The sequence below is a fragment of the Ornithorhynchus anatinus genome, unplaced genomic scaffold (genome assembly GCF_004115215.2).
Source record: "Ornithorhynchus anatinus isolate Pmale09 unplaced genomic scaffold, mOrnAna1.pri.v4 scaffold_264_arrow_ctg1, whole genome shotgun sequence".
NCBI classification, from domain to species: domain Eukaryota; kingdom Metazoa; phylum Chordata; class Mammalia; order Monotremata; family Ornithorhynchidae; genus Ornithorhynchus; species Ornithorhynchus anatinus.
This window is the reverse complement of record NW_024396743.1, coordinates 2139317-2166908: the sequence shown is the minus strand read 5'-3', so window position 1 is coordinate 2166908 and position 27592 is coordinate 2139317. Positions and strand designations below refer to the sequence as shown.

General features: G+C 57.6%; 1 protein-coding gene across 1 annotated transcript; it reads left to right on the top strand.

Moving 5' to 3' along the window:
• USP36 (ubiquitin specific peptidase 36) lies at positions 1 to 27130 on the top strand. The gene is given in 22 exon segments (XM_029056954.2): positions 1 to 85; positions 3599 to 3711; positions 5045 to 5306; positions 5797 to 6024; positions 7015 to 7125; positions 7916 to 8018; positions 9115 to 9182; positions 10521 to 10591; positions 11807 to 11889; positions 12982 to 13093; positions 13193 to 13333; positions 14159 to 14259; positions 15508 to 15649; positions 16794 to 17311; positions 17313 to 17469; positions 18095 to 18225; positions 20257 to 20925; positions 21732 to 21910; positions 22145 to 22246; positions 23109 to 23224; positions 24357 to 24502; positions 25593 to 27130. Coding segments are annotated over 19 exon segments (3417 nt in total). The 5' UTR covers positions 1 to 85; positions 3599 to 3711; positions 5045 to 5053; the 3' UTR covers positions 24489 to 24502; positions 25593 to 27130.
• Positions 27131 to 27592: the final 462 nt, after the last annotated feature.

Here is a 27592-nt window from a genome sequence, read left to right as displayed (position 1 = left end):
GGGGCGGGGGCCCGGATGGGGCGGACGCAGCGGGACGCGGACCCCCACCGGCCCCGCACACGCACCCGCACCCCACGCCCGGCAGGTAGGGGCTCCCGCCGCCGGGGCCGGCCTGGGAGGCTGCAGGGGGGGGCCGGAGGTTGCAGGGGGGTGGGGTGGGGGGCTGGGGGCAGTTGGATAGGGGTCAGGGGGCTATAGGTTGGAGGGGGGAAGGATGGGGGGGGCTGGGGGCAGTTGGAAGGGGGCTGGGGGCTATAGGTTGCAGGGGGGGTTGGGGGAAGGGTTGGGGGAGGGCCTTGGGGGCATTCAGAAGGGAGCTGGGGGGCTGGGGGAGTGGGGGAAGGGTGGGGGGCCCTGGGGGCAGTTGGAAGGGGTCTGGGGGCTATAGGTTGCAGGGGGGTTGGGTGGGGGATTGGGGGAGGGGTTGGGATGGGGACCTTAGGGAGATTTAGGAGGGATCTGGGGGCTGGAGGTTGGAAGGGGGATGGGGGAGGGCCTTGGGGGGATTCAGAAAGGGGCTGGGGGCTGGAAGGGGGTCGGGGGAGGGCCTTGGGGGGATTCAGAAGGGGGCTGGAGGTTGGAAGGGGGTCGGGGGAGGGCCTTGGGGGGATTTAGAAGGGGGCTGGGGGCTGGAAGGGGGTCGGGGGAGGGCCTTGGGGGGATTCAGAAGGGGGCTGGAGGTTGGAGGGGGGTCGGGGGAGGGCCTGATGGGGATTTAGAAGGGGGCTGGGGGCTATAGGGTGGAGGGGGGCTGGGGGAAGGGTTGGGGGAGGGTCTTGGGGGGATTTAGAAGGGGGCTGGGGGTTGGAGGGGGCTGGGGGGAGCTGTGCGCTGCAGGCTAAGGTCGGGGGGCCCGGAGTGGCCTCCGAGGACAATGGGAAGGACGGGGAGGGGGGTCCCGGGTGGGGTCCGGGGGTGACCGCATCGCCCCGGCTCCTCCTGCCGGCATCGCCTCCTTGCCCCCGCCGGCCCCATTGTCCCCCGCCGAGCGCTCGGTCCGTCCAGTGCCCCGCGCGTGGGAGACCCAGCTCTCCCAGGCCAGGGGACGGTGCTCACTAAATATCACGGATCGAGTGCACGGTGCCGGGCGGTATTTTCGGGGATCGGATCACGCCCCCGCCCCCAAATCACAGCTGGAGTGAATGGGGCTTGGGGGGGGGGCCCTTGGGTAGGGTACGGGAGGAAGGGGTCGTGGTCATAATAATACTAATAATTGGTATTTAAGTACTTACTGCGTGCCAGGCACCCCACTAAGCACCGGGGTGATTACGAGCGGATGGGGTTGGACGCAGTCCCCGTCCCACGTGGGGCTCCCCGTCTCCGTCCCCGTTTGGAATCGGGAGGGATACGGACCCCCGCCCCACGGGGGGCTTGCTCCCCATCCCCGTTTTACAGATGAGGTCACCGAGGCCCGGCGAGGCGACTTGCCCGAAGTCGCAGGGCAAGGGGCAGAGCCGGGATCAGAACCCGCGACCCTCCGAGGCCCAGGCCCGGGCTCCGCTTAACGTCCGTCTCGCCCTCTCCGCCCTGAGCTCGCGGTGGACGGGGAACGGGTCCGCCGACTCCGTCACCTTGGATTCTCCCAAGTGCGTCGTCCGGCGCTCTGCGCCCGGGAAGCGCGATTCTGGTACGACCTTGCCCGGTTCCGGGAGGATCTCGTGCCGGCCTTCTGGGGGTCTCCCCCTTCCCCCCTCTAAAGCGGCCTCCGGGACGTCGGCGTCCCAGCAGATTCCGCCTCTGTGATAGACCGAAGTCGTCGGTCCCCTCCCTGATGATCGCACCGGTTAGGAGCTCGCTATGTGCCAAGCGCTCCTCCTAAGATGGTGATAGCAGTTAGATCCAAGCGGCTACGGTCCCCGTCCCACGTGGGGCTTGCTCCCCGTTCCCGTTTTACGGATGAGGTAACTGAGGCCCCGAGAGGTGGAGTGACTTTCCCGAGGTCACGCGGCGGAGTCGGCATTAGAACCCAGATCCTTCTGGCTCCCGGGACTCTTCCGTCCGCTAGGCCACGCTGCTTCTCCCTCCGTCCTTCCCTCCTTCCTCGAATTCACTCCCGAAGGGCAGTGCGCTTTTTTTGTCTTTTCTGACTCCTCATTTAATGATAATAGTACTGTTGGTATTTAAGCGCTTACTTTGTGCCGAGCACCGTTCTCAGCGCTGGGGTAGATGTAAGGTCATCGGGTCGGCCCACGTGAGGCTCGCGGTCTTCGTCCCCATTTTGCAGATGAGGTAACTGAGGCCCAGAGAAGTGAAGTGACTTGCCCACCGACGCCCGGCTGACAAGTGGCGGGGCTGGGATTCGAACCCGTGACCCGACTCCCAAGCCGGGGCTCTTGCCACTGAGCCACGCTGTAGTGTGTGGAAGAGAATCTGTCACGTGGTTGTTGGGAGGCGTGAAGAGGGTCAGCCATGAGTAGGGGGCCGATAATCTCCTCCCAAGCGCTTAGTACAGTGCTCTGCACACGGTAAGCGCTCAGTAAATGCTTTCGTTTGGCTAATGGTCTCCTGGTGGTCTCGAGTTAAGGTGGCCCGGAAAATGATAATAATAACAACATTGGTATCTGTTCAGCGCTTACTGTGTGCAGAGCACTGTTCTGTGTCCCACGTGAGGCTCACAGTTAATCCCCGTTTTACAGATGAGGTAACTGAGGCACAGAGAAGTGCACAGCAAAGAGCTGAGGATGTGAACGGTGGGGGGATGGAGTTTGCGTTCAGTAGCCCTTGGGTTTGAAGCGACACCCCAGGCCTGGGAGTCAGAAGGACCTGGGTCCGCATCCCCACCCGGCCGCGTGTGACCTTGGGCAAGTCACTTGACTTTCCAGGGCCTCATTTCCCTCCTCTGTAAAATGGGGGTGAAGACTGTGAGCCCCATGTGGGACAGGGACTGGGTCTCACCTGATGACCTATCTACCCCGGTGCTTAGAAAAGTCAAAAGTCACTTCACTTCACCTATGTGCCTGGCACCTAGTAAGTGGGGTTAGTACAGTGCTTTGCACCCAATAAGCGCTCAATAAATACGATCGAATTAATGAAAGTGCGTAACAAATACCATTTAAAAAAAAAAAATGGACCACGTGAAATAAGCTTTGGAGCCTGTTGACCCGAGAGGTAGAAGGTGGGTTGGGGGAGTAAAATAGTCCATTTCTTGGGGTTCTGCTGCTTATTGGGCACAGCTAGTTCCCGTCCCTGAATCCTCTGTGGCCCGTTGGCAGTTCATTTCCCGATTCCTCAGCCCCTCCGGGGTGGGATACACGAGGTCGATTTACTAGCCGCGGCCACGAGGTTACTAGCCACAGGCTTGATTTTTAGGGTCTCAGCGGCCTTCCCGGTGACCGGGCCAGGGGGACGGTACCGGACGGACACCTCCGGCTTCCCCGTCCCCCCCGATCGCTTTCTGGGGTCCCCCTGTCTGCCTTCGGGACCATTCGGTCCCCGTCCCCCCCTCCCCCCGATAAAGCGTAAGCTCCCTGTGGCGGGGGGTGTCTTCTGCGGTGCGTCCCGGACCCCCGGTAGCGTGAGGGACCCAGCGGGTTCCTGACCAACGCTCGTGCGAGGCGGCGGAGGGCATCAGACGGCTGACGTTCTCTCCGTCCGGCAGCTGTGCCGACTCAGCAGACGGAGGTAGAGGAGCCGCCGCCTCGAAGGGCACCCGACGACGAAGGGCCTTCCCCATCTGCCGGCCGGTCCCAGATCTGACCGCCCCCCGCCAAGGTGAGGTTGCGGGGCGGTTGGCGCGGCCCCCTGCTCCGTGCGGGACCCCCCCCCCCCCCCCCCCCAAATGGGGACACTCGCGGGTGGGCCGTTAGAAGCCCACGGGCGATGACGGTCCTGACTGTGACCTCGGCCGCTAGATTGTCTAGTGAGCTCTGTATTGGCGGAGGACGTGTCCGCTACTTGTGTTGGATCGGGTTCTGAGCGCTCGGTATAGTGCCGTGCACATAGTAAGCGCTCAGTAAATACCCTGGATCGATGGATCGACCCCCAGAGGCTGACGGGAAGGGGCTTGCTTACTCGAACACTGGCTTCCCGAAGCCGCCGTGGGACGGGTTCTCTGAGGAGCAGTGTGCCTCGTGGAGAGGGCCCGGGGGTCAGAGGACCTGGGTTCTAATCTCGGCTCCGCCATTTTTCTGCCGCCTGCTTCACTTCTCTGGGCCTCGGTTCCCTCATCTGTAAAATGGGATTAAAACTGGGAGCCCCGTGAGAGACACGGACCGTGTCCAACCTGATTAGGCTGTATCCACCCCGGCAGTTAGGACAGTGCCGGGCACAGAGTTAGCGCTTAACGAAAACCTTTGAAAAAGAAAAAGGGCTCAGAGCCTTCCTGGGAGACCCTTTCCACGGTCACAGTTGACTTGAGAGGAAATGGGTCGTCGGTACGCCCTGTCGTGAGTGCTTCCCTCCAACCCCCTTAATAATGATCATTATGGTGCCTGTTAAGCGCTGACTATTCGCCCAGCACTGTTCTAAGTGCCGGGGTAAATTCAACCTAATCAGGTTGGACACAGTCCCCGTCCCACATGGAGCCCTTGCTCTGCCTCCCGTTTGACAGATGAGGTCACCGAGGCCCGAGGGAAGTGAAGTGACTTGCCCAAGGTGCCACGGAGGGGACACGCGGCGCGGCTGGGATTAGAACCCGGATCCTTCCGACTCCCCGGCCTGGGCTTTATCCACCTGGCCGCGCTGCTTCCCGGAGGTCCGTACGGTCCTCCCACGGCAGAGGTTGAGCTCGGGGCGGGGCCGACGGTATCGGGCGCCGTACCGAGCGCTCGGGAGAGTGTGATAGACCCGCCCCCCTGCTCGCAAGGAGCTTCCGGTCCCGCTCGATCCAATTCGGTCGTATTTATCGAGCGCTTACCGTGCGCGAAGCACTGTACTGAGCGCTTCAAGTCACTCGCCCACTTTTGCCGCAGCGGAACCGGGCCCACCCCGTTCCCGTGTTTCTCGTGGTCTGGGCGGGGGGGCGGTCCCGGGCCGGGCGAGGGCGGGGTTAAGCCCCTCGCCGCCCGAGGTCTCCGCTCACCCGCCGCTTGACGTCCCCTCGCAGTGATGCACCATGCCTATAGTGGACAAGCTGAAGGAAGCCCTGAAGCCCGGCCGGAAGGACTCGGCCGACGACGCCGAGCTGGGCAAGCTCCTGGCCTCTTCCGCCAAGAAGGTGCTCCTCCAGAAGATCGAGTTTGAGCCGGCCAGCAAGAGCTTCTCCTACCAGCTGGAGGCACTCAAAAGCAAATACGTGCTGCTGAACCCCAAGTCCGAGGGCGCCGGCCGCCACAAGACCTGGGAGGATGCCCCCGTCCGGAGACAGGGTAGGTCTGAGGGCCGGGGGCCGACTGGAGTCCTCCGCCCGCCGGGGACGCGTTCGGGCGTGTCTACCGGGCGCTCGCCGAGTGCAGAGCGCTGGACTGAACGCTTGGGAGAGGACGCTAGGACGATAAACAGGATACGTGCCCTGCCCTCGCCAGGCTCAGAGTCTAGAGGGGTGGCGAGAGGCGAGACTTGGGTTCTTGTGGTAGCTTTGCCGTGGGCCCACTGGCGGGGGGACCCTAGGCCGGTCTCTTGGTCTTTTAGCGCCCGCTTCTCCTCTTCTCAAGCGCTTAGTACAGTGCTTTGCACACAGTAAGCGGTCTGTCAGTGCGATTGATTAGGTGGGGGGCTGGATCGTGTCCTAGACTGCGAGCTTGTTGTCGGCAGGGGGTGTTTATTGTCCCAAGCACTTAGTACAGTGCTCTGCGCGCACTAAGGGCTCAGACGACTGAACGAATGGATATTCTCCTTGGTTTCCCCCGACCCGCCCAGGGAGCGACCACGGGCTGGGAAGCAGCAGCGGCGGGGACGGCGTGCCAGCCCCCCAGAAAGTCCTCTTCCCCACGGAGCGGTTGTCCCTGAGGTGGGAGCGGGTCTACCGCGTCGGGGCGGGCCTCCACAACCTGGGCAACACCTGCTTCCTCAACTCCACCATCCAGTGTCTGACCTACACGCCCCCCCTCGCCAACTACCTGCTGTCCAAGGAGCACAGTCGCAGTTGTGAGTACCGGGGAAGGGCCGGGCAGCCGAGCTCTCTGTCTTTTTTCCAGTGGTGTTTCTTAAGCGTCCGCAATGTGTCGAGCACTGGGGGAGATGCAAGGTAATCAGGTCGGATATGGGCCCTGTCCCACCTGGGGCTCACAGTGTTCGGCCCCCTTTGACGGCTGGGGGAACTGAGGCTCAGAGAAGCAGAGGGACTAAGCACTGGGGTGGATATAACGTAATTAGTTCCCACTTTCATCCCCATTTGGCAGCTGAAGGAACCGAGGCCCGGAGAAGTGAAGCGACTCGCCCGAGGTCCCATAGACGAGTGGCGGAGCTGGGGTTAGAACCCAGATTTTCCGACCCCCAGGCCCGGGCTGTATCCCCTAGGTCAAGAAGTGCTCCACGAGTACCATTGATTATTTTTTTTATTTTATTTTTTTAAATGGTATCTGTTAAGCACTTACTATGTGCCAGGCACCATTCTAAGCACTGGGGTAGATCCAAGCTAGTCAGGTTGGACGCAGTCCCTGTCCCGCACGGGGCTCTCACTCTTCATTCCCATTTTCCAGATGAGGGAACTGAGGCACCGAGAAGTAAAGGGACTAAGTGGTGGGGTAGATACAAGGTCATCAGTTGGACACAGGCCCTGGCCCACATGGGGCGCTCACTCTTCATTCCCATTTTCCAAATGAGGGAACTGAGGCACCGAGAAGTAAAGGGACTAAGTGGTGGGGTAGATACAAGGTCATCAGTTGGACACAGTCCCTGGCCCACATGGGGTGCTCAGTCTTGGTCCGGAGAAGCGAAGTGACTTGCCTTTAGGTCACCCAGGAGACAAGTGGCGGAGCAGGGATCGGAACCCAGGCCCTCCTGCCTCGATGGATCGCGGAGCCACCCCGGTTCTAGGGCTGTCGGATGCCCTCGGCTTGGTCCGTGGCCTCCTGCTCTCCTTGGGTTTCCCGGGTGGTTCCCGCCACCGATCGGCCGTGGCTTCTTCTCCTGCAGGTGCCCCGGGAGGCTTCTGTATGCTCTGCGTCATGCAGAACCACATGATCCAGACCTTCGCCAACAGCGGGAATGCCATCAAGCCTTTTTCCTTCATCCGAGACCTGAAAAGTAAGAACCCGAGGCGAGCTTCGCTCGTTCGGTCGTGCGGGTGTGTTCATTAAGTGCCGACTGTGTGCGGGGCACTGGTCTGACGTTTGGGACAGGAAGATAGCACAGTAAACAGATGCATTCCCTGACCACAACGAGCTGACAGTCTAAGCTGGACGGAGCCGAGGTGTCGGGTCCTCTTTCATTCCTGTTGGTAGAGTTGGTTGAACAGTGACTCGTTCCCCACCTCTGCCGATTATATTATTTTTTTTAGTGGCGTTTGAGGGCTTACTTTGTGCACTGTGGTAAGCGCTGGGGTAAGATACAGGCTAGTCAGGTTGGACACGGTCCATGTCCCATATGGGGCTCATAGTCTTAATCCCCATTTTGTAGATGAGGGAACTGAGGCCCAGAGAAGTGGCTCATAGTCTTAATCCCCATTTTACAGATGAGGGAACTGAGGCCCAGGGAAGTTGAGTTTGTTTTGACGATGTTCGTTAAGCCCTTACTGTGTGTCCGGCACTGTACCCCCATTTTACAGCTGAGGCAGCTGAGGCCCAGAGAAGGGACTCGACCAAGGTCACGGAGCAGACAAGTGGCAGAGCGGGGATTTACACCCCAGGTCCTTTGGACGCTCAGGCCCGGGCTCTATCCGCTAGGCTACGCTGCTTTTCATAATATGGTGCTTGGTTGGATTTCAGGGGGGCTAAAGGCGTGTGCCATTAGACCAGTGGCCTGTTGAGTTGGGGGGGTGGGCGGTCAGAGGGAGCGTGGTCCCGGGCCTGCTGACCCCCGGGTCCTCCCTGTCCAGAGATCGCCCGGCACTTCCGCTTCGGGAGCCAAGAGGATGCTCACGAGTTCCTACGCTATACGATCGACGCCATGCAGAAGGCCTGCCTGAACGGCCACGCCAAGTATGTGCCGGCCTTGGGACGGACGAGTGGACCGTGGGGAGGGTGGGGGGATGACGGGTCCGTGCTGGCCACGGACAGTCCGGCCGTCAAAGGCCACAGGTCTGGGGCATTCCCCGTGTTCCCCTCCCGTGGTTCCAGTGGGGGGGGGGTCTACTGTGGAGGACGGCCAGTGTGGGGGTCCACTATGGGGGACGGTGCACGGAGGTGCTCTGTTTCACAGCCACAGGCCACCCTCGGTCTCCCACTGGGACCCTAATAATTAGCGCGTTGAGCACCTCTCTCGGCAAAGGAGTTCAGAATGGGCAGGGTCTCCTAAATGGGGCACCCCACCACAGCTTCGGGCTACCAGGAGTGCTGGTTTTTCTATTAAAAATATTTTTTATTTTTAATAAAATTAAATAAAATTTAATAAAATTAAAATAATTTTTGCTTACTATGTGCCAAGCACTGTACTAAGCGCTGGGGTAGATACAAGCTAATCAGGTTGGACACAGTCCCTATCCCACACTGGGCTCATAGTCTTAATCTCCATTTTACAGAGGAGGTAACCGAGGCCCAGAGAAGTGAAGTGACTCGCCCACAGTCACACAGACCAAGTGGCGGAGCTGGGATTAGAACCCAGGACCTCTGACTCCCGGCCCCGGGCTCTTTCCACTAGGCCACGCAGCTTCGCTAGCAATCAGTTGTACTTACCGAGCGCTTACTGTGGGTAGAACACTGTACTAAGCGCTTAGGAGAGTACAATGTAGCAGACATTCTCCGAGCGCTTACTGTGGGTAGAACACTGTACTAAGCGCTTAGGAGAGTACAATGTAGCAGACATTCTCTGCCCACAACGAGGTTGCGGTCTGGTGCTTACTATGTGCTAAGCAGTGGGGTGGATGGAACGGGATCAAATCAGACACAGACCCTGTCCCACAAGGGACTCACAGTCTAAAGGGGAGGAGAGGAATAGGAATTTTATAGCATTTTATAGTATTTTATAGGTGTATTATACCCCCATTTTATAGTGGGGGTAACTGGGACGGGGGAGCAGGGAGGGGCTTCTGGTCACATGCCTTTGCTTGGGCTAAAGGTCAGGTGTTTTCTTGTTTAGGTTGGATCGGCAAACCCAGGCCACTACTCTGGTTCATCAGATTTTTGGAGGATATCTCCGTTCTCGTGGTGAGACTTTTTTTTTAAAAATCCCTTTCTTCTTAATAATAATAATTATGATGTTTGTTAAGCGCTTGCTGTGTGCCAGGCACTGTACTAAGCGCCGGGGTAGATACAAAATAATCAGGTTGGACACAGTCCCTGTCCCATGTTGGAGCTCAGTCTCCCCGTTTTATCGATGAGGTAACTAAGGCACAGAGAAGGTCACGCAAAAGACAAGTTGCGGATATGGGATTAGAACCCAGGTCCTTCTAACGCCCAGGCTCTACCTACTAGACCACTCTGCCCACTTGATGCAGTGAAGTCATTGTACTCCTCTTGGGTGCAGATTAAAGAAGCGACCTGTTCCTCTGCCCAGAAGGAGGTTCCCTCTAATAATTCCGGTAGTTATTAAGCTCCGTTTGCCCAAATCTGAACCTAAGAACTGGGGGAGAGTCAAGACAGCCGGGTTGGACTGATTTCCTGTCCCTCATGGGGCTCGCGGTCTGGCGGGACAACAGGTATCGAATCTCCATTTTACAGATGAGGAAACTCAGGCCCAGAGAAGTGACTTGCCCAGGGTCACCCAGCAGACCGGTCGTAGAGGCGGGAATAGAATTCAGGTCCTCTGATTCCCGGGCGCGGGCTTTTTCCACTTCAGGTTGCGCTGCTTCCCGTGGGAGACTGAGAGAAAGACCCTTATGAGAAAAGTCGAAATCAAGGGTAGAGAAGTAGCACGGCCTAGTGGATAGAGCCTGGGCCTCACAGTCAGAACGACTTGGGTTCTAATCCCGGCGCTGCCTCTGTTCTCTGACGCTGGGCAAGCCCCTTCACTTCTCTGGACCTCAGTTCCTCACCTGTTAAATGGGGATAAGACCTGTGAACCCCACATGGGGCACAGGTTGCGTCCAACTTGATTAGCTCGTATCTAACCCGGTGCTTAGTACGGTGCCTGGCACAAATGAAGCATCTAACAGATACCACCCGTACACGGAAAAAAGTGTACAATTCACTAGATTTAGGTAAGAGTGCAGAGGCTAAGGATGAAGAGGGTCACAGGAGGCTTGTGGTTTATAGGGCAAAGGGTGCTGGGAAATGAACCAGCTCCCAGAGGCCTCTCTCCTGTTCACCTTGGCCGGACGCAGTGCACGTCCAGCAAAGAAGCAATGAAGAGATGGTCGCTCACTGCTCAAGGCCAATCTCCTCATCCCTGGGGCGTCAGTTCCTCGGAAGTGGGGGTGGGAGGGCCCTCTGGGGCCTCTGATGGACAGGGACCCACCCGAGGGACCCCAGAACGGGGTCGGCGGGACCCTCCAGCCGGCGGCAGCCCCCACGGCGCTTCACCGGTTGTCCTGTGTTTCGTTGCAGTGAAGTGCTCGCTGTGCAAGAGCGTCTCGGACACGTATGACCCCTACCTGGACGTGGCTCTGGAGATCAGGGTACGGGGCGGGGACACGGCTCGGGGAGGCTGGGGAGGAACATTTGGGACAGCTGTCTCTGGCAGTGGGTGCAGGGTCTTAGTGTGGTTGGACACAAACACACACACGTAGACACACCCTCTTCCCCTTCATACCTGTGTGGGGGTTTTTTTTTTCCCCCCATTAAATGATATTTGTTAAGGGCTTCTTATGTGCCAGGCACTGTACTAAGTGCTGGGGGAGATACGAGGTGTTCGGGTTGGACACAATCCCTGTCCCCTCGTGGGGCTCCCTGGCTTAATTCCCATTTTCCAGATGAAGTAACTGGGACACAGAGGAAGCGAAGCGACCCGCTCAAGGTCACACAGCAGACGGGTGGCAGAGCTGGGATTAGAACTCAGGCCCTTTGACACCATTAGATATCTTTGACGAATAGCTGCCTCTTGAAAGTCAAGGAGGGACCAGCCGGGATATAGTACAGCTATAAGGGAGCTCTCGGAATGAGAGGCGGAGGGGAGGGGTGGAGGGGAGCGACTATCTCGCCTCCCTGTCCTCCCCCGAGTTTCCCCGTCCTGTCACAAGCTCCCCATTAAGGCTGTTGCAGCCGAAACTTCCTCTTCCCTTCCCTGCAGCCCCCTCCCCTCTGTCATGTGATGGGCCTCTCTCTTTTTTTAAAGTGGGGAGCACCCAAGATGGAAGGGGTGACCCAATAAAACCCCAGCTTAAACCCAGCAATTTCTTTTTTTAATGGTATTTGTTAAAGCACTCGTTATGTCCCAGGCACTGTAGTAAGTGCTGGGGGTAGGTCCACGTTAATCAGGTTGGACGCAGTCCTTGTCCAACGTGGGGCTCACGGTCTTAATCCTCATTTTCCAGGTGAGGAAACTGAGGCACAGAAGGGTTGAGTGACCTCACACAGGCAAGTGACGGAGCTGCGATTAGAACCCGGGTCCCAGACCCGTGCTCTATACACTGGGCCTCGCCGCCTCTGTTAATTAAGCTTACCGAGCGGTGTTTATGAAGTGCGCAGTGGATAGGGAATCCCCGTTTTAGAGAGACGAGGAAACCGAGGCCCAGAGACGTGAGGCCTCACTTCTGAGGGGTGACACTTTAGGAAAGTGGCAGAGGCAGGATTAGAACCCAGGTCTCCCGACTCTCAGGCCCGGGCAGTTCCCGCTGGGCTACTCTGCTCTCCTCGGGGCTCCTTTTAAGAACTTCCACTGGGCCTTTTTTCAGCAAACGGCCAACATCGTGCGGGCCCTGGAGCTGTTTGTCAAACCGGACGTCCTGAGCGGAGAGAATGCGTACATGTGCGCCAAGTGAGTCGGGCCCCCGGTCCTCGTCGCGGGGCTCCCCGGTGCTCCCCACTCACCTCGCGTCTGCTTCGACTCCCGGAGCGGGCCCTCCTCTGCTCGCCGCTGCCGTCTTGTCTGCTGAGGGCTTCTTCCCTACCCCATCCCGGGTTTCCCATTTCGGGGGAGGGTATCTCTGTGCCATCTTCGGTTCTAATAGTAATAATAATTGTATTTGTTAAGTGCTTACTATGTTCCAAACACTATTGTAAGCCTTGGGCTGGATACAAGGTAATCAGGTCAGACACAATCCCTGTCCCACATGGGGTTTACAGTCTTAGTCGCCGTTTTCCGGGTGAGGTCACTGAGGCCCAGAGACGTGAAGTGACTGCTGGCCCGAGATCACACAGCAGACGCGTGGCAGAGCCGGGATTAGAACCCACGTCCTCTGACTTCCAGGCCCGGGCTCTGTCCACTGGGCCGTGCCGCTTCAGCGTTGCTCTGCGGCCATCGTCTTGAGCCCATCTTGAGCGGTCCCCCCCCCCGGGGCGGGTTTTCCCTACGAGGTGGGGGGGGTGAAAGCTCGCAATCCGTCAATCAGTTGATGCTACTTATTGAGCGCTTCCTGTGGGCGGAGCACTGTACCTAGCTCGGGAGAGGACAACGTAACCGAATGGGTCTGTTTGTTACGTTGTGCTCTCCCAGGCGCTTAATACAGTGCTTTGCACATAGTCCTCAGTAAATAGAATGAATGAACTGGTAGACGCACACCCTGTCCGCGAGGAGCTCACAGTCTAGAGGGGGAGATGGACATTAAAATATATTACGGATATGGCCAAGAGGGTTCTCCCAAGTGCTCAGAACAGCGCTCTGCACCCCGTAAGCACCCAGTAAATACAACTGACCGACCGACACCGCGTCGGAAGAGGTTGGCCAGCGTGTTTCGGTTCCCTGATGTTTGTCCAAGAACGTCTCCTCCCGCGGGTTAGGAGAACCTCAGAATGTCCTCATGACCCCTTCCTAGACCGGGCAGTTCCCCCGCTCCTTCCCGGTGGCGGCCTCTGCCCGCTCAGTGCCCGGCCGCTCTGCTGATCTTACGGTCCCCGGTCCTCTCCGCAGGTGCAAGAAAAAGGTGCCGGCCAGCAAGCGATTTTCCATCCACCGGGCCTCCAACGTCCTCACCCTGAGCCTCAAGCGCTTCGCCAACTTCTGCGGGGGCAAGATCACCAAGGTGCGGGGCGGCCGGGTGGGCCCGGGGTGGGCGCCGGGCTCGGCCCCCGGCAGTCCTCCCAGAAAGCTGACGTCGTTCTTCCCGGGGCTGTCTTGGCAGGACGTGGGCTATCCGGAATTCCTCAACATCCGGCCGTACATGTCTCAGAGCAGCGGGGACCCGGTGATGTACGGGCTCTACGCGGTCCTGGTCCACTCGGGCTACAGTTGCCACGCCGGGCACTATTACTGCTACGTCAAGGTGAGTCCGCCACCCCACCAGGTAGCAAAACGGGGGCCGGCTACGGTGGCGAGGGTGGTCTTTCCCCGTGCCATTCTCCCAGCGCGTCGGATTTGTCCGTGACGGCATTTGTCAAGCACTTGTTGTGTGTCCAGCACTGTTCTGAGCGCTGGGGTAGATCATCGGGTTGGACACGGTCCCTGTCCCACGTGCGACTCCCAGTCTCTATCCCCACTTTAGGGATGAGGGAGCTGAGGCCCAGAGGTGTGACTTGCCCAAGATCACACAAGACCTTCAGACTCCCTGACACTGGAATCTCTCCACTAGACCACACTGCTTTATTTTCACACCCATCTCTCTTCCCCTTTGGGGTGGCAGCTCCCTGCGGGCAGGCAAAGTGTCATTTCTCCGTTCCTTAGAGGTCAGGCACTTGGTACAGCACATTACACTGTGAACCCTTTATGGGACAGTGGACTGCCTCTAATTTGATTATCTTGTATCTGCCCCATTGCCTGGCACGGAACCAATTCCATAACAGAATTTATCTGTGGCTAGGGAATGTGTCTACAAGCCCTATTCCATTGTACTTTCCCAAATGTTTAGTCCAGCGCTCTGCACTAGGTAAGTGCTCAATATATATTACTGATTTTTTCCTGCACACACAGTAAGGGCTGAATGTATATTGATTTTTTTTTCTGCACACAAGTAAGCGCTCTCTATTACTGATTTTTTTCTGCACATAACGCTCAGTAGATATCGATTTTTTTTCTGCACAAAGAAGACAATAAATACCATGATTGATTGCTTTTCTTTTTTCTCCCCCATCCCTCTCTCAAAACTCCTCAGGCCAGTAACGGGCAGTGGTACCAGATGAACGACTCCTCCGTCCATTCTAGCAACATCAAAGTGGTCCTGAACCAGCAGGCTTACGTGCTGTTCTATCTCAGGTAAAGCTCGCTGCCCCGCCACCGTATCGTTTCCGTCCCCACGGTGACGTCCGCTCTGTGGTTGAGTGGCTGGTGCCCGGACCTGGGAGTCGAAAGGACCTGGCTTGTAATCCCAGCTCTGCCGCTTGTCTGCCGTGCGACGTGGGGCAAGTCACTTTACTTCTCTGGGCCTTGCTTCCCTCATCTGTAAAATGGGGATGAAGACTGTGAGCCCTTTGTGGGACCGGAACGGTGTCCGACCCAGTTACGTAGTGGCAGTTAGTAAGCGCTTAACAAGTACCACAGTTACAGTCATTATTATTAAAATGGGGATTGAGATTGTGAGCCCCATGTGGGACGGAGACCGTGTCCAACTCGAACAGCTTGTATCTACCTCAGCCCTTAGAACAGTGTTTGTCACATAGTAAACGCTTAACAGATACCATCTAAAAAAAATAAAAAACACCCGGGTGAGAAGTGCGTCCTTCGGGATTGGGGCTCACCAGTCTTCCCGGGAAGTTAGGTCTGATCCTGACTTCTTGCTTCCGGGGGCTTTCCAGGACCACCTGGGGCTGCCCAGATGGGCATCGTTGACCCAACTGGTCAGTGGGTGCTTGGGGTGGGGTGGATGAAACTTGCAGGTAGTGCCCCTCATTTCGGGGGTGGGGGGGTGCGGGAGGGGTTCCCCCTGTGTTAGAGGGCAGAGGGATGTAGCCTAATGGAAAGAGCCCGGGCCTGGAAGTCGGAGGATCTAAGTCTCTTTTTTTTTTTTAATTGATGCTATTTAAGTGCTCAATATGTGCCAGGCACTGTACTAAGCCCTGGAATAGGTAGGACCTAATCAAGTTGGACACGGTCCCTGTCCCCTGTGGGGCTTCACAGTCTTAATCCCTTTTTCGCAGATGAGGAAACGGAGACCCAAAAAGTGAAGCGACTCGCCCAAGGTCACACAGCGGACAAGTGGCAGAGCCGGGTTCTAATCCCGGCTTCGCCAACTCGCTGCTGTGTGGCCTTGGGCAGCTTTGCTTCATTTCTCTGGGCCTTAGATTCTTCATGTGGAAAATGGGGATTATCCTACTCCTAGTTAAACTGCACACCTCAAGTGGGACTGGGACTGCGTCTGACCAGACGATCTTGTAGCTATCCCAGCGTTCAGTATAGTGCTGAACATATAGCAGGCGCTTAACGAGTACCGTCATTATCTAGCACCACTTGGACATCTCTCTCTAAAAAGCCAGTACCTGACCCACGGCCTGCTTCCCTCCCCAGAATTCCAGGGTTCAAAAAGAGCCCCGAGGGCCCCATCTCCAAAGCCCCCCCGACCCCCGCCAACCGAACCAACAGCATCGGCCCGGACCACGTCAAGAAGATCATCAGCAACGGGGCTCTCTCGTCACCTCTGATCGGGAAGGTACGTCCTCCCGGCAGCCCTCACTCCTTCCTTGGGCGGTTAACTCTCCCGGGATGGGGCAGGAAGCCAGTCGGGCGACTTGCCTCCCTGGCAGACCAGTCTTTGGGGTCTCTCTGAAGCTTATTCTACCTCTCCTGGGCTCTCGGCCACGCTCAGTACAGTGCCCTGCACGTAGGGAGCGCTCAGCAGACGCTCCTGATGAATCGATTGGCCGGCCCACGCTTATCAGCCTACCTTACCCTTGGAATGGAGAGTGCGGAACAGCCTTTTCGACTTGGGAGGGGATTTTTGGGGTCCTGTCTCTGCTGCCTCAGTCAGTCAAGTGGTATTTATTGAGTCCTTACTGTGGGCAGAGCACTGTACTAAGCCCTTGGGCGAGTCCAGTGTGTCAGAGTCGGAAGATCCAGTCCCTGCCCGCAACGAGCTGACAATCTAGTCTCCCGAGTAGAGGCCGAGTAAATAATGGGAGGGAGAGTCAGTTCGTCAGTTGCATTTAGTGAGAGCTTACCATGTGCAGAGCCCTGTACTAAGCGCTTGGGAGAGGACAATATAACAACAGTAGAACAATAAACAGACACATTCCCAGCCATCTAGAGGAAGAGATTTTTGGGGGGTTTAGGGGAGGGATGGCTGCTGTTCAAGTAGAGTCGTTCATACCGTAGTACAAACGCAACGACGTCCTCAAACCACCTGAAAGTACAGTGTTCTGCACATAGTAAGCACTCGATTAAATACCATGCATTGTTTTGGACGGAACAAAGAATACTCCGAACTTCAGCCGTTTTGCCCCTTGCATTCCAGCTCGATCAGTCCATCGGTGGTATTTATTGAACGCTTCCTTTGTACAGACTCTGAGCGCCAGTTCTGCGCTCCCATTTGCCCCCCAGCAGCTCCCCAAGTTGGGCATTGGTGAAACTCTCCCCCTGCTCACGCAACGCTGGCCGATCCCCATTGTCCAAATGAGTCAGGAGCAAACGATGGGGAAAAGAGCCTGCCTAAAGGAGAGGGTGTAAGCGGGGGAGAGGGAAGGTTGAGGGAGAGTGTGTGTGCATGTATTCGGAGGGAAGACCCGTACGGGCCGGCTCCAAGCCCCCAGCTCAGGCCAACGCCCCTAATCGATGCTCTCCTCTCGGGTGTCCCTCAGCGGCAGGACGGCGGGCCCAGGAAGAAGCCCCAGGTGACGGAGGAGACAGGCGTGGTGGTGCCCAGGAGCAGCGTGACGGCGGGGCCCAGACCGCAGAACGGAACACCTCAGTCGAAGCTCCCGCCCCGGTGCCCGTCCCCGAAGCCGTCGGCGAAGCCCAGTCCCGCGAGCCCGGAAGAGCCGGGCAAGAAGGTCAAGAAGCCGGTCCCCCTGCAGCGGTTCCCCGCGGGCCCCAACGGCACGGGCGAGCCGTGTGGCAGTAAGCCTCAGAGCCGCCGGCCGGGGTCCTGGGAAGGCAGGGAAGCGGCCCCGGCCTCCTCTCCGCGGCTCCCGGAGGCGACCGCGGTCAACGGGCACGGCCCCAAGGGCGCCGGCGGCAGCGGCGGCGGCTCGGACCCCGACGGGGGAGATTCCAGCAGCTCCAGCCCCGAGCGCTCTTCCGGCAGCGACGCGGGGGCCCGGGGCCCGCCGACACCCAGGGGCGGAGCGGCCCGCTTCCGCCCGCCCCGGGAAACGGACCCCCCCCGCCGGCGAGCGGACCGAGGAACCGCCCGGGGGAGGGGACCCCAAGGGGGCCAAGTCGCCGTCTTCGCCGCCGACCAACACGGCGGCCGTCGAGCCCGCCAACGCCATGTCGCCTCCGCCGGCCAAGAAGCTGGCCCTCTCCGCCAGGAAGGTGGGTGCGCCTGGGCCGGGGGAGGGGTGTCTCTTCGCGGGGGTGCTGGGACGAGGTTTGGGGGTGAAGCTTAGGCCTAGTCTCTTCAGGAGCTTGAGGGCGGGAGGGAAGACCAGTGAATCAGGCCCCCCGATCGACTGAGGGGCCAGAGGCTCCGCTCCCTCGGCTCCGACTCCTCCTCCGCCTCTAGCCGGTGCTCGTAGAAGGGGCGGGGGGCTCTGGGCAGACACCGGACCCTAGGGCGGTTGGTGGTCAGCAGGGTAGTGGAGGGGTTCCAGGCTGATCCTCGAGCGGGAGGAAGGCGGAGGAGGCAAGTGCGGCAGGGCCGAGTTGTGAAGATGACGCTGTTGAAATTTCCTTCCTTTTTTTTTTTTTCCTTTTTCTTTCTAATCAAAACTACTTTTCTGATTCTTCTTCTTCTTCTTCTTCTTCTTTTCCTTCTACCATCCCCTGCCCATCACCACCTTCTTTGTGTCTGTCTCCCCTCCCTCTCTCTGGACTCCTTTTTTTTTAAAAAAAAAAAAAAATTCCTCTCATTCTTTTAATTTCATCTTGTTTTGATTTTTCTCCGCTCACGGAAACCTTTTTTAGACCACCAAGTTTTTATTTATGTCAATAACTACAGGCCAGCACCTTGCGGAGGGCGACCAGCAATGACCTCCGTCCACCTCCCCACCCATCCATCGCCGACCACACCTACCCCACGAAAACCACCCACCTTGTCTTCGCCTCTCCTTGGCCTGTCAGTAAAGCCAGGTAAGCGGGTGCCGAGCACTGAGGTGGGTTCAAGGTGACCAGGTTGGACACGGTCCCTGTCGCACGGGAGGCGGACGGAAGCCCCGTTTTACAGATGAGGAGACTGAGACCCAGAGAAGCGGAATGACTTGCCCAGGGTCACAGACGGGGAAATGGGAGGAGAACCCAGGCCATCCGACTCCCAGGCTTGGGCTTTTAACATTAATAATAATGATATTGTGCACTTACTTTGTGCCAAGCTCTGAATTAAGCAGTGGGGTGGATAGAGAATCATCAGGCCCCGCCTGGGGCTCGCAGTCTAGTAGAACTGTACATTGGGGTTAAGACCGTGAGCCCCAAATGGTTCAGTGATTGTGTCCGACCTGAGAAACTTGCATTGACCCCAGCTTTTTAGAACAATGGCTGTCACAGGGTAAGTGCTTTAACAAGTACCATAATTATTATTTATTATTAGGAGAGAGAGCAGGTTTTTAATTCCTGTTTCACAGGTGAGGTGACCGAGGCCCAGAGGAATGAAGCGGCTTGCTCTAGGTCCCACAGCAGACAGTTGGCAGGCGCTGAATTAGCACCCAGGTCCGGACTCTCTCCACTGGGCCGGGCCGCTTCCGGCGTCCCAGTCGGTTGCATTTATTGAGCACTGACTGGGTGCAGAGCCCTGCACCAAGTGTTTGGAAGAGGACAATATAACGGACACATCCCCTGTCCACAGTGAGCATTCGGTCTAGAGCGGGAACCACGGGCCACCAGCTTTTTCCACTGAGGGGACAAGCCTCCAAGAGTCTGTCAGCCCGAAAGTCGCCAACCTGGCCTGTGCAGCCATGGCGGGGGACTCGTGTCCCATCAGGGGGCAGCTGAGGATGCCAACCACCTCAGGGCCCTCCAGACTGTCAGCTCGTTGTGGGCAGGGAATGTGTCTGTTTACTCTCCCAAACACTTAGTACGGTGCCCTGCACACAGTAAGCGCTCAATAAATACAATTCAAGGAATGAATGAATGAATTCTGGCTCCTTAGCCCGAGCGGCCTAACGGAGAAGGCACCGGCCTCCTAAGCCAGGGGTCGTGGGTTCAAGTCTCATCTCGGGTGCTAAGGGGTTTTGTAGCTTAGTGGGTAGAGCATGGGCCTAGGAGTCAGAAGGACCTGGGGTCTAATCCTGATTCCACCTCGTGTCTGCTGTGTCACCTTAGCAAGTGCCCTAACTTCTCTGGGCCTCATCTGCGAAGCTCCCTTTATTCATCTCTCCTCCCAGCCCCGCGGTGCTTATGTATATATCTGTAATTTATTCATTTACATTAATGTTTGTCTCCCCCTTTCTAGACTGTAAGCTTGTCGAGGGCAGGGGATGTGTCTCTTTATTGTAGTGTACTCTCTCAAGTGATTAGTACAGTGCTTTGCACACAGTAAGCGCTCAGTAAATACAATTGAATGAATGTGTGAGCCCCGTGTGGGACAGGGACTTTGTCCAACCTGATTAACTTGTATCTACCCTAATGCTTAGAACAGTGCTTGGTACATAGTAATCGCTTAACAGGTATTATTAATAATAATAATCATGGTATTTAAGCGCTTTCTACGTGCCAGGCGCAATACCGAACGTTGGGGTGGATAAAAGCAAATCGGGTTGGAAACAGTCCCCGTCCCACGTGGGGCTCACGTTCTCGATTCCCACGTGGGCCTAAGGCCACCCAGCAGACAAGCGGTGGAGCCGGGATTAGAACCCAGTTCCTTCTGACTGCCAGGCCCAGTCTCTTTCCACTAAGCCATGCTGCATCTCACTTCTCTGGGCCTCAGTTTCCTCATCTATATAGTGGGGAATTCAGATCTTATTCTCCCTCCTCCTTAGACTGAGAGCCCCATGTGTGACGGGGCCCGCGTCCGACCCGATGATCTTTTATCTGCCCCCGCGTTTAGTGTGGCGCTTGGCACGTGGTAAGCGCTTAATGCCGTCATCGTCGATGCTTAGAAATTCTCGGTGGCCAGGCCCGGGACCCCGGAAGCCTCGTCGGCCTGCTTATCCCGGCTTCTCTCCGCAGGGCCGACTCCCCTCCCAAGTCATCCTTGAGTCTGCCTTCCAAGTTTACCTTCTGCAGCCCCCCCGCGCTCAAAGCCTCAACCCGGCCCTCCTGCTGCTCTCCTGCCTCCGCCCCCCAGCCTCAGGTCAACGGGGACCCAGGGTCCCCTCCCCCCCAGCGGCAGCAGGGAGCCAGCCCCGCCCCACCCAGCTTCTTGGGGAAGAAGAGGAACCGGCATTCCGGGGAGACCGAGTCCCAGAGCGGCCCGGAGGCGGAATCCTCTCCGGGAAACGGACAGGGCACGGAGCCCCGTCAGGGCAAGAAGAGGAGGAGGAGGAGGAGGCACGGGGAAGACGGGCACAGACGCCCGGCCGCCGGCCCGGAGTCCCTAGCGTGGGAGGACCGGGCAGGGAGAGGGGACGGGAGCCGAGGGGCCCGGCGGGAGGCCGAGCCGGAGTCCCGGGACGAGAATCAGGAGCCCGGCGGCAGCCAGGTGGGAGACAGGACGGACGCCCATCGCCACAGGAGGAGGAAGAAGAGGAAGGAGGAGGAGCAGGAGGAAGAGGAGGAGCAGGAGACGACGGACGAGGCCTCCCACCACCAAAGTAGAAAGAAGAAGAAGAAAAAGAAGAGGAAGCAAGAAGAACAGGAGGAAAGCGGTGACCCTAGCCAGCAGCCAAATTCGGACAGGTGAGGCTGAGAAGACACTACAAATACACAAACAGTACATACGCACACACAGTAATAATAACGATGGTACTTGTTAAGCGCTTACTGTGTGCCAAGCCCTGTACTAAGCACTGGTTTAAATGCAAGTTAATCAGGTTGGACACAGTCCCTTTCCCACAGGGAACTCACACTCTTAATCCCCATTTTACAGATGAGGTCACTGAGGCCCAGGGAAGTGTAGTGACTTGCCCGAGATCACACAGCAGACATGGGGCAGAGCCAGGAAGAGAACCCTAGTCCTTCGGATGGCCAGGCTTTATCCACTGACCACGCTGCTTCTCAAAACACACATACAAACATGCGTACACGTACACATCACCATCAGGGAGGAGCAGAGACGGTTGCGGATTCAGAAGCCGGGACTGGAGTTGACTGCCAGGTTTGGCCAAGCCAAAGCCTCGTTAGAACCACGGCCTCTCTCATGCCCCATTAGACCGTGGGATTCTTGGTTGCAGGGGACGGTGCCTCGCTTCTGATGTGCACCGCCTGAGCGCCCGGTACAGAGCCTGTCACCCCGGTACACACTCGGTGGCTCCCATCAATGGACTGTTAAGTTGGCTCTTCCCAACCAAGCTGCAGCCTGGGCCCATCTGTGATTTCCATCTGCGTGGGTGGCGGGGGGCGATTAATCCAGAGACCCTGGCCCGGTTTCTCCCCGTGCCACTCTTCCACACGATACAGGGTATTGGGCAGGCCGTTGCTTGCCCACGGATCGGGCCTGACGTCGCGTCGGAACCCTAACTCCGCTTCCCCTTGCTTCCCTTCAGCAGCTCGGTTCAGGCGGAGACCCCGGCGGAGGCCCCGAAGAAGAATAAGAAGAGAAAGCGAGATTCAGAGCAGGAAGCGGAGGAAAGCGAGCCGCGTCCGACACCCAGCGGTGCCCTCTGCGAGGATGGCGACCCGCTGGGGACTGCCGACGGCCTGCGGCCCAGAGTCAACGGGCTTGGTGGGTAGACGGCTGGGGGAAGAAGGGGGCGGGAGACGAGGCAGTCGAAGGCCCCGGTCCTCCCTGGCAAACCTAAGACTAGGTAGAGCCAGGCCCCAGTTGAATTTCAGCAGGCCCGGGCTGCTTGCACTGTACTGAGCGCTTGGGAAAGTCCAGTGTTCCCTGCCCACGAGGAGCTGACAGTCTAAATACCCCCAAGGCCTGAGACGGGTGTCTGCATTGCTCTGATTGCAGGGAAGGAGAAGGTCCCCCAGTCCCCCGCAGAGGAGCAGAACACATCCAGCGTGCTCCAGGAGCTGCTCAGGTATTCGTCCGACAGAGCCTACGGAAAACAAGGTACGGCTGCCCGCGACCGAGGGCAGAGAGCAGCGGTTATTCCGGCGTGGGCGTTGGAGGGTCGGGGGATGCTTCAGGAGAGCGGCGTCCTGGAGTCCCGGGAGAGGTGGGTGGTCGGGGGACAGAGGGTGAAGAAACTTAGGTGGAAAGAATTGCAGCTGTTAGAGGGCCTAGTTCCATTCGGTGAATTGAGGTGGGCAGGTGACTTGCCCAGGTCTTCATCCCCCCTCCCAGCCCCACAGCACCTAGATCCGACTCTGTCATTTATTCGTTTCTACTAACGTCTGTCTCCCCGTCTAGACTGTAGCTCACTGTGGGCAGGGAACGTGTCTATTGTTGTGCTCTCCCAAGCGCTTAGTCCAGTGCTCTGCACACAGTTAGCCCTCAGTGAATACGATTGAATGCACGAAACCGGTGCTGACCTGTGTTTCAGGACTTCTCGGGGTTGAGCCCCCTGAAGGTGAAGGCCTTGAAGAGGGCAGCGGCACGACCCACGTTCCCTGCCCTCAAAAAACTAATAGGAACTCAGAGGACCTGGGTTTTAATCCCTAGCTCCGCCGCATGTCTGCTGCTGTGTGACTTGGGGCTGGTCACTTTACTTCTCTGCGCCTCAGTTCCCTCAACTGTAAAATGGGGATTAAGAGTGGGAGCCCCACGTGGGACAGGGACTTTGTCCAACCTGATTAATTTGGATCCACCCCAACGTTCAGAACAGTGGTTGGCATATAGTAAGCACGTAACAAGCGCCATAATAGTTACTATATACTGCCCGTATAAAGTTGGGTCGCGTCAGAACGCAGGGGGAGGCCCGTCATAGCCCAGATGGGGCAGGCTGAGGGTCTCGCTTGCTTCCGCCTTGCAGTCCTGACCTGGAGCGGGGAGATCTCGGCCGTGAGTCAGGATGCCATCCAGGACAGCAGATTGGCTCGGAGTGAGATGGTGATTGACGACTGGGATGAGGAATTTGACCGGGGGAAGGTAAGAGGCCAGCCGGGAACAGGGGCCCGGTGAGGCGGGGGGGTGGAGAGGCTCGGGATTTTGTGCGGTTTTGGGTTTTTGTGTGTTTTGGGGCATGTTCCATGCCCGCAACGACCTGACAGGTGCCACCCCCACCCCCGGTCCGGCTTGAGGTTCCCAGCTTTGGAAAGATCTGCGTCAGAGAGGTTACAGAGCCCATCCGTGCAGCTGGTGGGGGATTTAGTTGGCCATAATTGGTCAAGCGGTCAGTCACTCAAGGGTACTTCTTGACTCCCTGGGCTAAGCGCTTGGGAGAGTCCAGTGCAACAGAGTTGGTAGACATGAACCCTGCCCACAGGGAGGGCAACTAATCAACTCCCCCAAGCCTGGAACAGCCCCGCTCTTTCTTGAGATCTTTGACGTCTTGAGGGCCAGCTCGTCCTAGAGGAAAGGGCCCGGGCCCCGGAGTCGGAGGACCTGGGTTCTAATCCCGGCTCTGCCACTCGCCCGCCCTGACCTTGCGCGAGTCTCTTCACCTCTCCGGGCCTCGGTTCCCTCATCGGCAAAATGGCGATTCGGTCCCTGTTCTCCCTCCTACTTAGACTGTGAGCCCCACGTGGGACCTGATGAACTTGTCTCTACCCCAGCGCCTAGTACAGTACAATTAGAACCCAGGTCCTGACTCCCTGGCCCGGACGGTTGCCACTAAGTCACAAAACGCTTAGTTTGTGTCAAGCTCACATTGTGAGCCAGGGTCGAGCTGGGTTCTCATCCCGGCTCTGCCACTCGTCTTCTGTGTGACCGTGGCCAAAATCACTTCACCTCTCTGGGCCTCGGTTCCCTCATCTGTAAAAGGGGGAGTAAAACTGAAGCCAATGGGGGACAGGGACTGTGTCTCCTCTAGAATGTAAGCTCAGTGTGCGGGAAATATGTCTACTTATTGTTGTATTCTCCCAAGCGCTTAGTACAGTGCTCTGCACACAGTAGATACTCCCTACATATGATTGAATGAGTGAATGAACTTGATTAACCTGTATCTACCCCAGTGCTTAGTCCAGTGCCTGGCACATAGCAAACACTTAAACGCCAAAAAAACCCACCGTGATTCTTCTTCTTATTATTATAACATCAAATTCTGTGGTTCTCTAATTAGGTGAAAAAGTTCAGGAAGTTCAAGCCGGAGAAGAAGCGGAACTTCAACGCCTTCCAGAAGCTGCAGAGTCGTCGCAACTTTTGGTCCGCGACCCACCCGGCGAAGGCCAGCAGCCTCAGCTACCGGCGCTGACGCCACCGGGACCGGTGAGCGGAGAAATCCCCAGGGGGACCCACAGGGGAGACGGACACCCAGCGGCCTTCCGGGACTCCCCATTCGGGCTTTGTTCACCGCTTACTGTGTGCCAGGCACTGTACTAGGCGCTGGGGTGGATACAAGCAAATTGAGTTGGAAACAGCCCAGGCGGGGCTCACCGTCTCAATCGCCATTTTACAGATGAGGTCACTGAGGCCCAGGGAAGTGAAGTGACTTGCCCAAGGTCACACAGCAGACAAGAGGAGGAGCCGGGATTAGAACCCATGGCCTACTGGCTCCCTGGCTCGGGTCTCTGTCCACTACACCATGCTGCTTCTCCTAGCATCCATCTCCCCGCTGTAGACCAGAAGCTCCTTTTGTACAGGGACTGTGCATCGTACTCTCCCAAGCGTTTAGTACAACGCTAGATGAATAACACCGGGGTGTTTTGTTTTTAATGGTATTAAGTGCTTACTATGTGTCAAACGCTGTTCTAAGCACTGGGGTAGATAGGTGGTGTTGTGGCAAGTCACCTTGGGCAAGTCACTTCACTTCTCGGGCTCAGTTATCTCATCTGCACAATGGGGAATATGTCTCCGTTTTTAGCCCCAGGTGGGTCCTGACGAACTCAAATCTACCCCATCGCTTAGAACAGAGCTTGACACAAACTAAGCGTTTTGTGACTTAGTGGCAACCGTCCGGGCCGGGGAGTCAGGACCTGGGTTCTAATTCCGGCTCCACCACTTGTCTGTTTTGTCACCTTGGGCAAGTCATTTCTGTGCCTCCATGTCCTCATCTGTTAAATGGGGATTAAGACCGTGAGCCCTGTGTGGGACAGGGACTGTGTCCAACCTGATTATCTTGTGTCTGCCCCAGCGCTTAGTACAAGCACTTGGCACGTAAGCGCTTAACAAATACCACAATTAGTATTAGGTACTAAAATAATAGTAATGCAGGTCTAGGATGGGCAGAAACACATGCGAGAAACGGTAGGTGGGTTCGGCCGGCTCAGAGGCCCCGGAAATCACTCCAGGGTGGATTGAGAGTGAAATAGCGATGTGTGTGCCGTCCGTGACATGTGCCTCCTCTCTCGGGCTCCAGGAAGATCCCGCCGCTTCTTCTGGACTTGACCGCCCACCTGTCCCACCGGGAGGGGAGACCGTGGCCTGGGCCCCTGCCTCTCCCAGGCCCTCGCACTGTCCCGGTCCACTGTGGGAGGAAACTCTGAGCTGCTGTCATAGTCTGCCTCGTCTCCCCCGGGGCAGAGGTCCTTAAAAGCCCGGAAGCCCAAGCAGTGTCGTCCTCGTGATGTTGCCAAGAAAGACCGCGGCGAAGGTTGTGTTTCCGGAGAGGACGGGGGCGGGCGGGGTGGGTGGCACAGAGGGTCTCACCTTTGGTCCTGGGGTCGCCGGAGAGGCGCCATTTGGCGAGAGCGGGGTGGGTTTGATCAGAACCGGGGATTTTTATTAGTGTTTTGCCTCCCCGGGGGGTGATCCGAAGGAAATTAGGGGTCTGGGAAGAGGGGCAGCGGGGTTACCGCAGGACTGATGGCAAGGGGCCGGTGCGAGTCCCTCCCAGAATTTCCCTCGGGCCTACGGTGATCCCGAGCGGTTGGCTTTGGAGGCCTTCCACTCGGACGCCGTCCTGGCCCCAATCCGAGCTGGGTTAGGGGAGCCCGGGACACCTCGCCGTCTGGCACTATCGGGCCCACCCTGACCTCGGGCGGAAACGGGGCCGCAGCCGCGCGGCGGCATGAACGATGGAGGCCGTCCCGCCCCCCCCAGTTGGTGGCCCTGGGGCCAGGCGGGGCTCACCTCAGCGCAAGGAACCAGAACCTCAAGTCTCTCTCCTTTCCTGGTGACGCCCGCTTCCCTCTCGTCCTCCTCGGGAATCACGCTCGGAGCCGGGATTCACAGGTCATTCGGGGTCCCCGTCCCGTCTCCCCTTCCCGGGCTTCTTGCTCCAAGATTGTGTCCCCCCGCTTCTCCCGGCTGAGTTGGCTTCACCCTCCCCTCTGCCTTCCAAGTCCCCCGCCACCGCCGGATCGGAGGCGAAAGCCGGACACGGCGCGAACCTTGTCGGCAAAGGTTTGGTAGAAGGTGGCCAATCGCGGATGCTCCTGGCCCTGGGCAGGAGGGTTTCAGGGGTGGGCGAGGTCCCGCAGCGGCCATGGAGCGAAGATTGGCCACTGTCCCCGTGACTCGGTTGTCACCTTCCAGTGGAGGGTGGAGAAAACTCGGCCACATTTTGCTCGCCGCCCATCTCCCTGGCGCCCTTGGCTCCCCCCTCCGATTGTGCCCCAGCCTGGCGGTTGGGTCCCCTTAGTCTGAAACACCTTTCCACGTCTTCCGCTGACGTCCCTTCATCTGTTCCTCGCTCTCCGCCATCCTCCCGTCCGTCTCCCGCCCCTTCCAAGACACTTCCCCGACGGCATGACTCGTCCAAAGCGTTTTTACCATCGCCCATTTGCAAGCAAGCCCCTTCCTCCACCAAGCCGGTCGGGGCAGGGTCCTCCCCCGGAAATCAATTCATCCACCGTTAGATGACTGACATGTACATATACATATACATATATATATATATATAATATAAAACAATAAAGCTTTTATAATAGCGGTCGTCCAACTGGCATAGAATCTGGATTTTATTTAATTTTGAGGAAGTACGTTTTGGGGGATCTACGCTAGAAAGCTGGTGCTCAAAAAGGCTGCGGGTGCCTCTCCTCGGGCCATCTCTTTTTCAGCCTGGCGTCTGATTGAATAAGCTCCAGCCTTCTCGAGTTTTAACGGTCCCATAACCTCTCCGATGTGCATGTGGGATCGGCCGGGCCTCCTGTGTTTCGCATCGCCCTGCTCAGGGAGCACTGTAGCCCTTGGTGTTGCCGAGGTCGCGGTGGAATAAAAGAAACCAATGCGGGGAGTCCCGTGTGCTCGTTGGCTTTTTCCGGGGCATTGGGGAAGGGTCAATCAACCTCAGGTTTATTTGTATTCATGCACATCTCCCCTTCTAGAATCTAGATTATATGTTGCCAGATTGTACATTCCAAGCGCTTAGCACAGTGCTCTGCACATAGCGCTCGATAAATACTATTGAATGAATTA